This window comes from Wolffia australiana, chromosome 8 (assembly GCF_029677425.1).
Source record: "Wolffia australiana isolate 7733 chromosome 8, ASM2967742v1".
Taxonomy (NCBI): Eukaryota; Viridiplantae; Streptophyta; class Magnoliopsida; order Alismatales; family Araceae; genus Wolffia; species Wolffia australiana.
Genome location: NC_135842.1, coordinates 7663584 through 7675877, shown reverse-complemented (window position 1 = coordinate 7675877; position 12294 = coordinate 7663584). Strand labels below are relative to the sequence as shown.

The 12294-nt window shown below is 44.2% G+C and overlaps 1 protein-coding gene and 1 non-coding gene across 4 annotated transcripts; one reads left to right on the top strand and one right to left on the bottom strand.

Moving 5' to 3' along the window:
• Positions 1-927: 927 nt before the first annotated feature.
• On the top strand, positions 928-1123 carry LOC144707257 (U2 spliceosomal RNA). Its single transcript, XR_013582421.1, has one exon. It is a non-coding gene; the product is annotated as a U2 spliceosomal RNA (small nuclear RNA).
• A 523-nt stretch (positions 1124-1646) lies between these two features.
• Positions 1647-7672, bottom strand: LOC144706916 (kinesin-like protein KIN-14I). Of its 3 annotated transcripts, XM_078580004.1 has the most exons (20): positions 7249-7672; positions 6824-6990; positions 6464-6607; positions 6156-6392; positions 6012-6083; positions 5865-5933; positions 5730-5804; positions 5554-5655; positions 5391-5472; positions 5112-5207; positions 4847-5026; positions 4661-4767; positions 4410-4588; positions 4162-4323; positions 3789-4042; positions 2808-2971; positions 2580-2720; positions 2176-2492; positions 1988-2095; positions 1647-1878 (listed from the first exon to the last, which is right to left on the bottom strand). In XM_078580004.1, exons 1-19 carry the CDS (start codon positions 7364-7366, stop codon positions 2005-2007), a joined length of 2757 nt encoding a protein of 918 aa, XP_078436130.1. In that variant the 5' UTR covers positions 7367-7672; the 3' UTR covers positions 1647-1878; positions 1988-2004. The 3 variants fall into 3 exon arrangements, with proteins under 3 accessions (XP_078436130.1, XP_078436129.1, XP_078436131.1); XM_078580003.1 differs by having other exon boundaries at positions 1725-2095; XM_078580005.1 differs by having other exon boundaries at positions 1725-2095; positions 2176-2489.
• Between the last annotated feature and the right edge of the window lie 4622 nt (positions 7673-12294).

Below are 12294 nucleotides of genomic sequence, written 5' to 3'. Positions count from 1 at the left end.
AATAAATGCAGAACAAGTTCCGGGTAATGTCCAAGTTGAGGGTTCATTTTCGCCAATTGCTATTCTTTTTTCTTAAAAAGATAAAGACAATTAGACCTTCAAAATCGGACCAGATAGATCGATGATCGGATCGTCAAACTAATCATGATCGCCGATCGGATCACGGCCTTCCCTCTCGCGGATTGTCAATCAAAGCACCGATCAGGCGGATTGATCGAAGTGGGCGATCAAATCATGATCATGCGATCGACGATCGATTGAGATTTTCGCTGAGGAAGTACGAGATCAGAGATTCGGATCACACCTCAGATATAGATCCTAAATGAAAGGATTTAAGGTGTTCCTAATTTCACTTTTCAATCTCCATGATCCGTGACAGGAACTGCGTTAAGAGAAAAATCGCACGAAATAATCGAATCGTCATGATCCCGAATCATGGATCATGTTAAAACAAAATATTCTGATAGCAGGATTTCTATGCTAGAGAATGCAGGCAATCCCACCGACGATTAAAAGGATGCATCTACGCTTGAGGAAGAAAAATTTCAGTGACCCGCACGAAGTTAATGTCTCCTTCTCACAAGGAGAGAATCTAGGTTATAATCCTTCCAACGTTGTCGAGCAATCTATTCTAATAGAAGCAGACCGATAAAAAAGAGAGAAAACAACCGAATTCGTGATTTTCCGAGGTCGCGGGGCCCGATAAATGGAAAGAAAACAGTCAAGTTCGCGATTCTCTACCTGTACTGCGAGGAGCAGAGTTCGACCGAGCAGATTCCACCGTCCGAAGAATACTTCTTGCAAACAAAAGAACGGAAGCGATAATAAACAGTCTTCCCGGGAACGTATTTTTATCCCATATCGAGGAATTCGGAAACAAATGAAGCAGTTGGGTATAAATAAAGTCAAATCACCTCGATTAAAATCATACCTTTCTCGGCCTTTTGGCTAAGATCAAGTGTAGTATCTGTTCTTATCAGTTTAATATCTGATACGTGGGCCATCGGCCCACATGATATTAAATTAATTTCTTGTGGGGGAGAGCCCACCACAGTGGCTTGCCACTGGGGCCCTCACGCGTCGCCCTTGCATTGCACTACTGCATCGGCCTGGCGCGCCCCTACCAATGATTATGAAACTTTTTCAAGAGGAGCGGGTCTGTTCATATCTGATATTGTATCCAATACCACATATTTCATGCGCATCTCAATTATCATTGCATTTCATGGTTCACACCAAAGTGCAAGACATTTCATGGTTCACATCACCTACCAATTCTAGTCCAACAATAAATAATAAATAAAACGCAGCTCTCCCATTTGACGGCAAAGGGTTTTGTTTCATTAAAAACTCTTATGTGGGCAGAAGTACTTGAATGATAGTCCAGATTAAAGCATAAATTAAAAGCATTGTGAAGTCAAAAGCTTTTAACACGGTTGATTTATTGAGTCAGTAAAAATCTGTGCGGATACCATAAATTATTTGTATTTTAATTTCAACAGTACCTTCTCATTGAGTCCATAAATATTTGTGTGGATGTCATGAATTATCTGTCTTTAAAGTAGAACAATATTTTCTCATCGAGTCAATAAACATTCCTGTGGATGCCATAAATTATGTCTTTAAATTCCAACAATACCAACATAGACCTTTAAAATTAGAGCAGTTCAGACACTTATCACCGATCCAAAATTGATCATATGGTCGGATTGGCAAAATGATCATGATTAACCGTCTGATCAAATCTTAGTGGACCCTCAATCGGGTGATCAAGGATAAATCCAGATTCTCGATCAGGGAATATCCAATCAGAGATTACCTTGGTCCATAAGATTGCCTCACCCTACCCCAGGCCAACTTCCTAGTTTTTACAGTGGCCTGCAAGTAGGAAATGATATCCCAGGCCAATCAGTCCTGAGAGAGACAGACAGATGCAAGCCAACATTATTGGAAAGAATAAACAAATAAAGGGATCATGTATATGTACTGGTATTGGGTGAGCTTTCATTGGGCCTGCTTAGGTCTTCCGCCAGCCCGGTTGGGCCCACTTGCAACCTTCCTCGAGGACGGTGGGCATGGCGGTTGACTCAGGGTCCTGTAAGTCAAAATACCAATTTACCATTAAAAATTTTACATGATATTTTATCGGAAAAGAATAATTTGGTGACTACATACCTCCTCGGAGTGGCGGTGAGCTTTCTCGGCTGAGGCGGCCGCAGCCTTGTCCTGGCCAGGTCTGATTCTGAGGAGTCAGAGTCAACCGATTCAACCGATCCTTGCCTGCGAAGGGGTGGGCCTGTCAAAGGGGTGGTGGGCTCGTCGCGTCCAGCCCAGTCAACCCACTCCTTGTTGACCATGACCTTGTCAACCCACTCCCCCATTGACTCATTGTCCTCGTCAACCTCACAGCCAGTGCTCTCCGGCCAGCGGGGAGAGTCAACGGCCGCCAGCAACCGCTCCTGGAGGTCAACTCCCCCTTCCTTCTTATTCTGCTGGCATATATATAACCGGAAGAGATTATTAACATAGTTTTAATTTTGGCAGGAGATCATTGGAAGTTGGCTACATTCAAGCCTTACTGTTTCCTTCAACGGGGTTGACTTGGTTAACGGACTGGGAAGAGTTGACCGTTGGAGGAAGGAAGTTGACTTTGACCCGGCGGGTGTTTCTTCAAGGTCTGCTTCTTCTCTCCGCCCGAGCGCTGCCTTGAGGCTCGCAATCTGAAGAGGAGGGGGAAGTTGTGAGAGGAGACGGAATGGATGATGGTGAGGGAGAGTTGTTGACCGAGAAAGGGAAAGAGGGTTGACCTGGTCCTTGAGATCTTTGACTTCGGAGGTGTCCTTGTTGGGCCGGGCGGAGCCGAGCTCGACGGAGGAGACTCGGTCGGCGAACTTGAGGGTGCTGAGGGTCTCCCCCGCCGCATCTTGATCCGGGCTCACGTGCACGAACATCAGCGTCTTGGCTTGGCCTCCTGCGTCCTCATTCGAATGCGAAGATCAGACGCGAGATAGATAGAGAGAGAAGGGTGGGGGAGGAAGAGAGAGATAGAAAAGGAATGAGATATATATCTTGTGTATAAAGAGAGATAGAAAATGAATGAGATATATATCTTGTGTATAAAGAGAAAGATAGAAAAGGAATGAGATATATATCTTGTGTATAAAGAGAAAGATAGAAAAGGAATGAGATATAAATCTTGTGTATAAAGAGAGAGAAAGGAAATGATGGAGAGAAGAAAAGAGAGAGGAAGAGCGAGAGAGAAGGAACACGAGAGATAGAGAGGCAGAGGAGGAAGAGAGTCAGAGAAGGAATGAGATATATATATATATATATATATATATATATATATATATATATATAAATAAATATAAATAAATATATAAATATAAATATATATCTGTATATAAAGAGAGAGAAAGGAAAAGATGGAGAGAAGAAAAGAGAGAGGAAGAGAGACAGATAGAGGAAGAGAGACAAGAAAAGAAAGAGATAGAGAGAAAATAGAGAAGTAGAAATGTAGCGAGACAAGAAGAGAGAGAGAGAGAGAGAGAGAGAGATACGAGGAAAGCGAGTGAGAAACAGAGATAGAAAGAGAAACATAAGAGAAAGAGATTGCGAGAGATATCGAGAGAAGGAGAGCGCAGAAAGAGAGAGAAGTTAAGCGCGAGAGGAAGCAGGAGAGAGAAAGTGCCGGAGAGAGAGAGACAGAGCAACAAGATAGAGACAGAGACAGAAGAAAGAGGAAAAAGAACAAGGGTTAAGGAAACATGAAGAGAGAGAGAGAGTACCGAGGGAATCCTGAAGGAGCTGGGTGAGCTTGCTGTTCCTGTAAGGGACGTGAGCGTTCTTCTGGGCAAGGGACGCGATGACATCACCCAACGCGGACAAAGATCTGTTGATGTGCTGCGCTTCCTTCATTCTGTCCCCCGCCACCTCCGATTTCTGAACTCTCTCGCTTCCCGCAAGATCAACCAGGTGCATGCACCCTCGCAACACCCCTCCCGACGCCAACTCCGTTCCATGAACATGAACTGTCAAACAGCTGCCACATAATAAAACCATTTAATATATATTTCTTTTCTCAAAGCAAAACCAATAATTCACCAGCCTTAACATACCCACTTAACAAATAATTAGAAATTAAAAAGAAGAAATGGAAACCTGTGAGAACGGCTGCTTCGATCGTTCAACGCCGTCGAGCTCACAGCGCGATTCCGTTGTCCGAGGCTCATCAGCCCGATGACGTCTGCCGTTGACGAGACGGGCACGAGGCTGGCGTTCGGCACGTTCAGGCCCTTCTGAGATCCGCTCCGAATTTCTAACGTGATTTTCGGGTCAAGAAAACAGGAAAAAGAGGAATATGTAAATTAAAGAACACGAAGAAATCGTCAAGTCCATTGAAAGGATATCTTCTAACGACGCCGTCGTTGGCGAGGAGATCTCTAACTTGCTCGTTGTAAATCTCGATCATTTGAACGGCGATCTGGTACGTAATCGTGTCCTTTCTCTGTTCCGAGAGGTCGAATAAGTCGCTCAGGGCCCTGTAGTTCACGCCCATGCTCTCTTCCGTCAAATCGTTGGGACCCATCTGAAAAAAAAAAAAAAAATTAGTTTTGATCATCTTTTAAAAAAAGCATGAATCATGGGTTTTTTTGCTTACCATGGTGTGAGTTTTCCCTGATCCTGTTTGGCCGTATGCAAATATGCACACGTTGAAGCCATCCAAGACGGACCGAATCAACGGCTGCGTGTCTGAATATATCTCCCCTGCAGTATAAATGAACTCTAATCTGAGTCTGGAGTAAGCGTTGACCAAGAGAAAATTGAACGCTCGAGAAAAGTCAACCTTGCTTGGCAGATGGTCCGAAGACTTTGTTAAAATTGAAGGATCGTTGACTTTCTCTAGCATTCTTAGAAAAAGGATTGACCACGGTGATACTTCCTTCGTCTACGTTACAGATTGAACTCGCCGAGCTACGCTCGCCCGGAAGAAAAGGCCTCACCCGGCAGTAAACCCTAATATTTCCTGGTGATGGGGGAAGAAGAGAAACGCTGGTCTATAAAAAATCAAACATTTTAATTATTATTTTTGGAAATTGGATGGTACTTGCCTCTTAAATCTTGGACTTCGTTGTATAGTCTACGGTTTTCCTCGAGAACTTTGCGGTATCGGGAGGCAGCATCTGCCAAAGTGCCGAGATCCCTTCCTGTTTGATCGCAAATGGAAGGGTATTAAAGAAGCACATTTTCCTTTTGAAATGAATCGTTTTTCCCGAGTTATTACGGGCCTCTTTGGAGTCTGCATTAGTTTGACTCAGGTTTTTGAAAATTTTAAAAACGTCAACGATGGTGTCAACGTTGACGGATGACATTGGGTTATCGGTACTTACCGAGCACAGATATTTCCTGAATGTAGCTTGACTGCAGAGTCTGCATTCCAGCTCGAGTGCTACGGAGGATGTTCTTCAACTCCTGCGGTAACAGAATAAAAAGAATCAGGATCTTGCGGGGAAAGAGAGGCTAGGTTAAATTTGAAGGCGATTGATTATTGACCTGAATGTCCTTTTGCTGTTTCTCAAAAATAGAATTATGCTTGGAGAGACTAATTTTTTCCTCGTTAATCCCTTGAACATAGTTCTCCTCCTCGATTTCAACCTGGGTAAAGTGGGATTTTAAATAATAAAAGAGAGAATTCACTTTTTTCGACAAAAAGCTATCCTTGTTCTTACCTTGGTCCTCTCTGAAGATATGGTAAGTTCCGCGAGAACTCTTCTTTTGGAGATTTCCTTCGAGCTCGGTTTCACCTGTTCAGTAAAATAGTAAGAAACAGAAATACAAAAATTTAGTCTATTTTTGTATTTTACCACTTCATTCTCAGAATTCATTCGCCGTCCAAACTCTTCAACCACCTTCCTCAACATAGACTCCACAACCTGAGTAGAACAATCGAGAAAAAACTTTAAAAAATCCTGCAAAGGACAGAAAGAGAAAAGATCAGCCATCGGCCTTACGGATGGAATCTCCTCAGGCTTCTTCTCCGAAAGCACTGCCTTCACGAGCAGATTCAGAGAATGTGACGTGGCCTGTTGATATATTCGTAAAAAATGATGAAAAAATTAAACTCAAACGAGAATTAACCACTGAAATTAACAAACCATTTCGGGGGCACCATCGTTGAAGCTCGAGGAGAGGTTTTGGTCATCGTGGACTTGGGCATTCTTCAAAAAAGAATTCATGAAGAGCTCCGAATTTTTTCTTATAAAGTAATTCCCCGACCCGGCAGTCTTGAGATTTCCACCATATTTCCACGCTCCAGTCCCGCCCATTTCCTTCCACTCGAAATAAGATTTAAGAGCAAGAACACAATTCACTACCCTTGTGCACTTTCCTCCCTGCAGCGTCAGTCGGGCCATTAGAATATGCTATTGGAAGAGTAATTTCTTCCCATTTTCAATAATCTGACCTTTTCTAGATCGGAAGCTTCAAATGTGGGAAGACCCTTATCTTGAACAACGACTAGAAAGTTTCGAATGTTCTCAAAGTATTGGTAGGCCGATAACGCCGTTCCGTCTGGGAGAAGAGCAAGATCAAGCGGCTTTTCCACCACCTGCGAAGAGAAATATTCAGCATGAATCAATTCGCGTAAAGCAGAAGGTATAAAACAAGTTCTAAGATGAGATAAGATACATGAACCTTTCCGTTGGCTCAAAAACATGAAAGGTTTACATCAGAAACGTAGATTTTTGGATCAGACGTTCATGACTTCGGCACAAAAATTAATTCAAAAGTGAAACAATCTTGAAGAGAGAAGAGAGAAATGTACCTTTGGCACTGCTTCCGGATGAACATAGTTTAAGGCATTGCAGAGGATTATCCCGCTTCTTAGAGCAAGGAGAAATTCCTCTTCTGTTGGCTCATCGGGTAGATCCTTTGATCCATTGGCACGGAGAATTTTCCTCAGCCATCCGGCTGCTTCGTGTCTTCTGCAAGCTGCGGAAAAAAACAAAAGAGGAGCCGATCGATGGTTCAGTTGTTTGAATTCATCTCGAATCGTTTGGATCAGATATTTATTAAGATTCCTTGATTAATGGCAGGCAGATGTGTAATTTCGATGTCTACACCGAAAGGCAATGCAAGAGAATCGCAGACAGGCATCCAAATTTCAATGTCTAAACAACTTGTAAGATTCATTGATTTAAACAGACAGATGTCGAAATGCCAAAAAGATAAGCAAAGCAAGAACATCACCTGCTTCCTCGGATCTCCTAGAAGCCATGTCGATCTCTCTAGGTCGGATGCCGTGCTGCTGAAGGACATCCTCTACGACAGCGGCGACCGACAACATAGGCAAGCCCTCCGGCGCCATCGTATTATATCCCTAAATCCCCGATCTATCCAAGCTCTCCGCAAGTATCCTCGCAGAGAAAGAACTTAAACGTCGCCTTGATGAGCTAGTAAAACTTTCAAAATTCGATCAATTTCCTGCAAAAATCCACTGCATTTGACAATCTTCAAGGCTGGATCTTCTTCCCTCGACGACGTTAAATGATCTTGCTACCACACCTGAGATTGGAGCACCAAGAACGAGAAGAGAGAGAAAGAGAGAAAACTAGAGAGAGAGAGAGATGGAAGGAAAGAAGGGAGAGAAGAGAATTCTATTCTTGACGCTCATCACGAGCACCGCTTCCCACGGCCGTGCTCTTGCCCGTTGGGGCGGCAACCGAAATTACCTTAACACCCTTCCTCCTTTCAAATATATGCCCTTCCCTATTAAATAATGTTTCTATTTCACTCAACATTGAAAAGCCCCAAACTATAAAATTTAAACTTATTATTATAATTCTCAGTGTCGTGAATGTCGAGTTACTACAGGGAGCAATACGAATAAAGAAGTTGACGAGGTCTTTTTGCAATACCTTTTTTAACGGTCCGCGCGTTACTGTGCACCCATGTGGGGGACGACCGTCGCCTCAGCCAACGGTCGAAAATATTTCAAAAGATAATTTAAACCGTAAAGGCGAGGGGTTAAAATTAATATTATGATTTATTAAAGATGTTAATTTCAAATTTAGACCAGACGGGGCACGTGGACAGCGTAGAATTGCAACGTGTGTTCTGAAATGTCCACCGGCGCTTGATTGAGCTTTAATACAGATAAGTGCTTACTCTAGTACCCACTCTATCTTATCAATAAATAGATCAGCTTAGTGATAAATCAGCTAGGTGACAGTCAAATAAATCAGTTTTAGAGTCGGAAGTCGATACTGAAGGATATCATTATGGGGAGTAGAATCGGTGTAAGTTTGTACTTTACACAAAATACAGCAAATACACACCTTGTGGATTCAAAACATCCATTTTCGATGATATGAAAATTCTTCTCACCATAATATCATCAATCTTTATAAGAAAAACCTTTTTGCAGGTATGCACAAGGCAATGTCATCTCCATTGATATCAGTGCTGAGAATTGATAAAATGCATATATATCATGATTTAAACGTCATTATGATCATTTCATGAATCTGAATCAGTTAAATAATGCATGTTGTTATTTATTTTATGTTTTTTCTCCTTATTCATTCAGAAACATTGTGGATGAATTAATCGAGAGGTGTAAATTTATGTTGTTGTGTTAATTTTTTTTTGCTCTATTCAAGTAAAATTTGTATTTTACTCTCTCAATCATAAGGTGACGAACAAGGTTGTCTTCTCAATGATTGGTAACTAGGATGATACTGATTTACGAGTCAATTCAACATTTTTTTTCATCAACTGAGATGAGGATAATGTAATAATAAGGTTTATAAAGGGAGATAGGGAAGAAGAACTATCCCATAGTAGCCTGTACATTGAGAAGTGAAGGGATGTAGAGATTCATTTAGATCTAGTAAATTATTTCTATATAATGCATTTGGAAATGGGAGAAGAGATATATTTATTTTTGAGCGAGATATACAAATACAAATGTTTGAGCGAGAATAGAAATAAAAATGAATGGGATTAGTGGGACATTATGAGGCCATGAAAATAATTCTCAAAAGAAAAGGGTGATATTATTTCTGATTGAGGCAAATCAGATGGGAGTTAGTTTGATATATTTGGCTGGTTATTCAAGTTAGAATTTATTTTTAATTAAAGATACAAAAATCAGAAATATACAGACTCACGATTGTTTGATGAAATGCCTCAATCAACCTATTTCGCTAACTTGGGCACCAGTTCTAGATAATTCAATCCAATTTGGGCAAATAAAAATACACAATTCATCTAGAAGAAGAACAAAGTTACATAGATCACACTGATTTTACAACTCAAAAGGAAGTGGCGCTTGTCACAGTCCCCTAACAGTGTTGTGCTTTTTCAATTGATGTCCTCCATTCTGTGTGAGTTGATATGTCATTGAACCTGATTGACCTTACTGATCCTTCACATGAGCTATTATCACCTAGGTATGCTTCCCCAAGCCTTGAGAGGATCTCTCACCAATTTTAATTTTCCCACACAGAAGGTGCATGCTGATCGCTAAAACAATCTCTTACGCCTTGAGAGGGGGCTCCATGCACCAGTGATCACATGGGCCACTTATGGGAGTTCTTTCAGGAGCGTAGGGTTGGTAATTAATGTTCTCGTCACCAGAATCCACTTTTCAATTGAAGGTTACAATGGTGAGAGGCAGGATTAATGCTCTGCCCCTATCCATCAGATCTTCATAAATAATTTTTGAATGAATGCGAGTAATAATCTCAGCCAAGGACCCTTTCTTGATTGGTGGGCTCCTATCTTGATCAGCCATTGCTGTTGATTATTGTATTTTGATCTGTAGACCGTGTAATCCTCTTTATCCACCACTGCCCAATCATCATACTATGAAAGAGGGACAACAACAAATGAAATTGGTGCATTGGATCTTATGCTCCTATGTTCTTTGAAAATATTTGATGCTCAAGATAAAAAATTTAGCATTTTAAAGTTTGACCCTTCATGACATGGCCTTCAGGACAGGTTTGCTTGAAGCCCAAATTTTTATGTGTTGTATCCTGTTTCTTTAATGTAGGTACTGATGAAGACAATTTACATATCAAAATTTTGTGTCGTTGTAATTTAATTTGCCTTTAAATGTGAATTTAACGAGAAGTAATAAAGGTACCAAATATAGATCAGGTGAGATGAGATAAGTAGTTAGTAACTAAAGGATATTATCTAATGGATGAGAGAAGTTAAGAAAATATTTATTAACAAGGACTACTAATTAATAAGAAAGAGAACTAGAGAGAGAGAAAAATATAAGATATTATTTAGAGGTTTTTAGAGATCTTAAAGATTGTGAGAAAGTAGGATATTGAGTTGAATTCATGGCCTTCTGATGCCGGACGTCGTCAAGACGTCGTCCGGTCGTCACCGAGGGTATGGACTCAGTATCGTATAGAGATCTCGTCGGACTACGTCGGACTACGTCGGTCAACGTCGTCCGGCTGATGCTAGTGGACAGATATAATGATGATGATGTATATATGAAAGTCCTACTATCGTACGTGCGAACGCCGACGAGCGGTGGATGCCGTTCCAGAGAATTGATGGGTCGCTTTGAGTGATGCCGGACGGACCCCCTGAACCTCGCCCGAGAGGGTCGAGGGCGAGTACGTCGCCGAACGGGGAAACCCCGCTGAGGTGCTCACACGCGTCGGGTGGACCCGACTTGTACCGGACAGGTAGGACTCTCGATAATTGCGTCATCTTCTCAACCTGTCTCGCTCTCACCTATCTAACCCGAGCGCGGAGGAGGCAATACGAAAGTATACTGAAGAAAGTAAGAGACGTAAAGAGTGCAAGGTAAGGGGTACCTTCGTCGCGCTGGCGACGTCTTTCTCGTACCAATGGGCTCGGAGGAAGCGGATTTGGGAACGCCGTCGGTAAACTCGTGAGGAGGGGGAGGTGGAGACGGAGCGGACGGGCAGGCGTCGAAGGGCGTCGGAAAGCGGCGGTGATGGCTCCCCGAGTAGGGCCCGAGCAGGGACCTCGGGCGCGGCGTAGACGCCATGCGGGAGGGGCGCAAGGTGCACGGCCGGGGGCACACCTGGTGGCGCGGGCGTGCAAGCGGGCACCGCAGACCGTGCGGGCGCAGGCAGCACGCTACGCGCGCGCAGCTGGTTCCCGGAGGCGGGGCGTGCGGCGACGCGCGCGAGGCCGGGTGTAGCGCGCGACCAGTGCGCGCGAGGGCAGGCCGGGCACGCACTAGTCACACACGCGCGCTGCGAGAGCCGGCGGGAGAAGAGTGGCCGGACGATGAACAGCCGGCGGGGCAGACGGGGGATTCGCGTTGGATGGCGGAGGAGCGCGGACCGATGGCGGAGGAGCGCAGAAGGGGACGCCCGGGCGTAATGGCGACAGTCGAGCGGACGGAAGGGCAGTGCGTCGCTGGCGAGCGTGAGGCGTCAATGCTGCGGATGCGAAGGAGGGGTCGACGGGATCGAGTGGGGTGGAAGGAGACGGCCGGCTGAGGGGCGATGGGCGCAGCGACGGGGGGGGAAACGGGCGACGCGGGCGAGGTCGAGGCCGGGCGACCGGGCAGAACAAGCGGGGGCCGGTGGCGGGATGCCTCCTTGGCGGCGGCGTGATCGTCAGCGTCGGCAATGGGAGCGAGGACGGCGGTGGCTTGGCGATGGCGGTGGGCGGCGGATGGCGGCCCTCCTTCTCTGTTCTTCTCCTCTCCTTCTTCTTCTTCTTCTTCTTTCCTCTTCTTCTTCTTTCTTCTTCTTCCTTCCTCTCACGAAATGACTCCTCAACTTCCAATATGAAACTTCCAATTCTAGAGTACCTCACTTGGGCGTCCACCCCCCCCCCTTATATAATGGGTGAAGATGGCCCCCCTTTAAACAACAAACAAGAAAGAAAAAGGAAAATAAAATAAAAATTAAAAAAAGGGAAAATGGGCTTGTCAGGCCCATGGGAGGGGAAGATGTCCTCATATGGGCTCTTCCCCTCACTACACGACAACAAGGGAAACGACAATGACAAAAGATAAAGAAAGAGAACAAAAGTAAAGATAAGAAGAGAAAACAAAGGATAAGTGGGGTGCTCCGACGATGAAGTGGCGCCTGCGTCATGCCGAGTATCTGAACTGGGGGTCGCGCGTCGTTGCGGCGGCTCGTCGTGTCGGCTGGACACGTGTCGGTGGCGGGCTCGGTGATGACGGTGGCTCCTCGCGTGATGGCTCTACGGTGTCCGGCGATGCTGCGCCATCACCTTCTAGTTAAGAATGATATTAGTGTCAGTAGTGAAGAAGTAGAGAAA

Coding starts and splice junctions, on each gene's coding strand:
- LOC144706916 (XM_078580004.1), bottom strand. CDS start 7,366: ATGGCGCCGGAGGGCTTGCCTATGTTGTCGGTCGCCGCTGTCGTAGAG. Junction 5,473..5,553: donor AACAGCAAAAGGACATTCAG/GTCAATAATCAA, acceptor CTGTTACCGCAG/GAGTTGAAGAACATCCTCCG. Junction 2,972..3,788: donor GCTCCTTCAGGATTCCCTCG/GTACTCTCTCTC, acceptor ATGAGGACGCAG/GAGGCCAAGCCAAGACGCTG.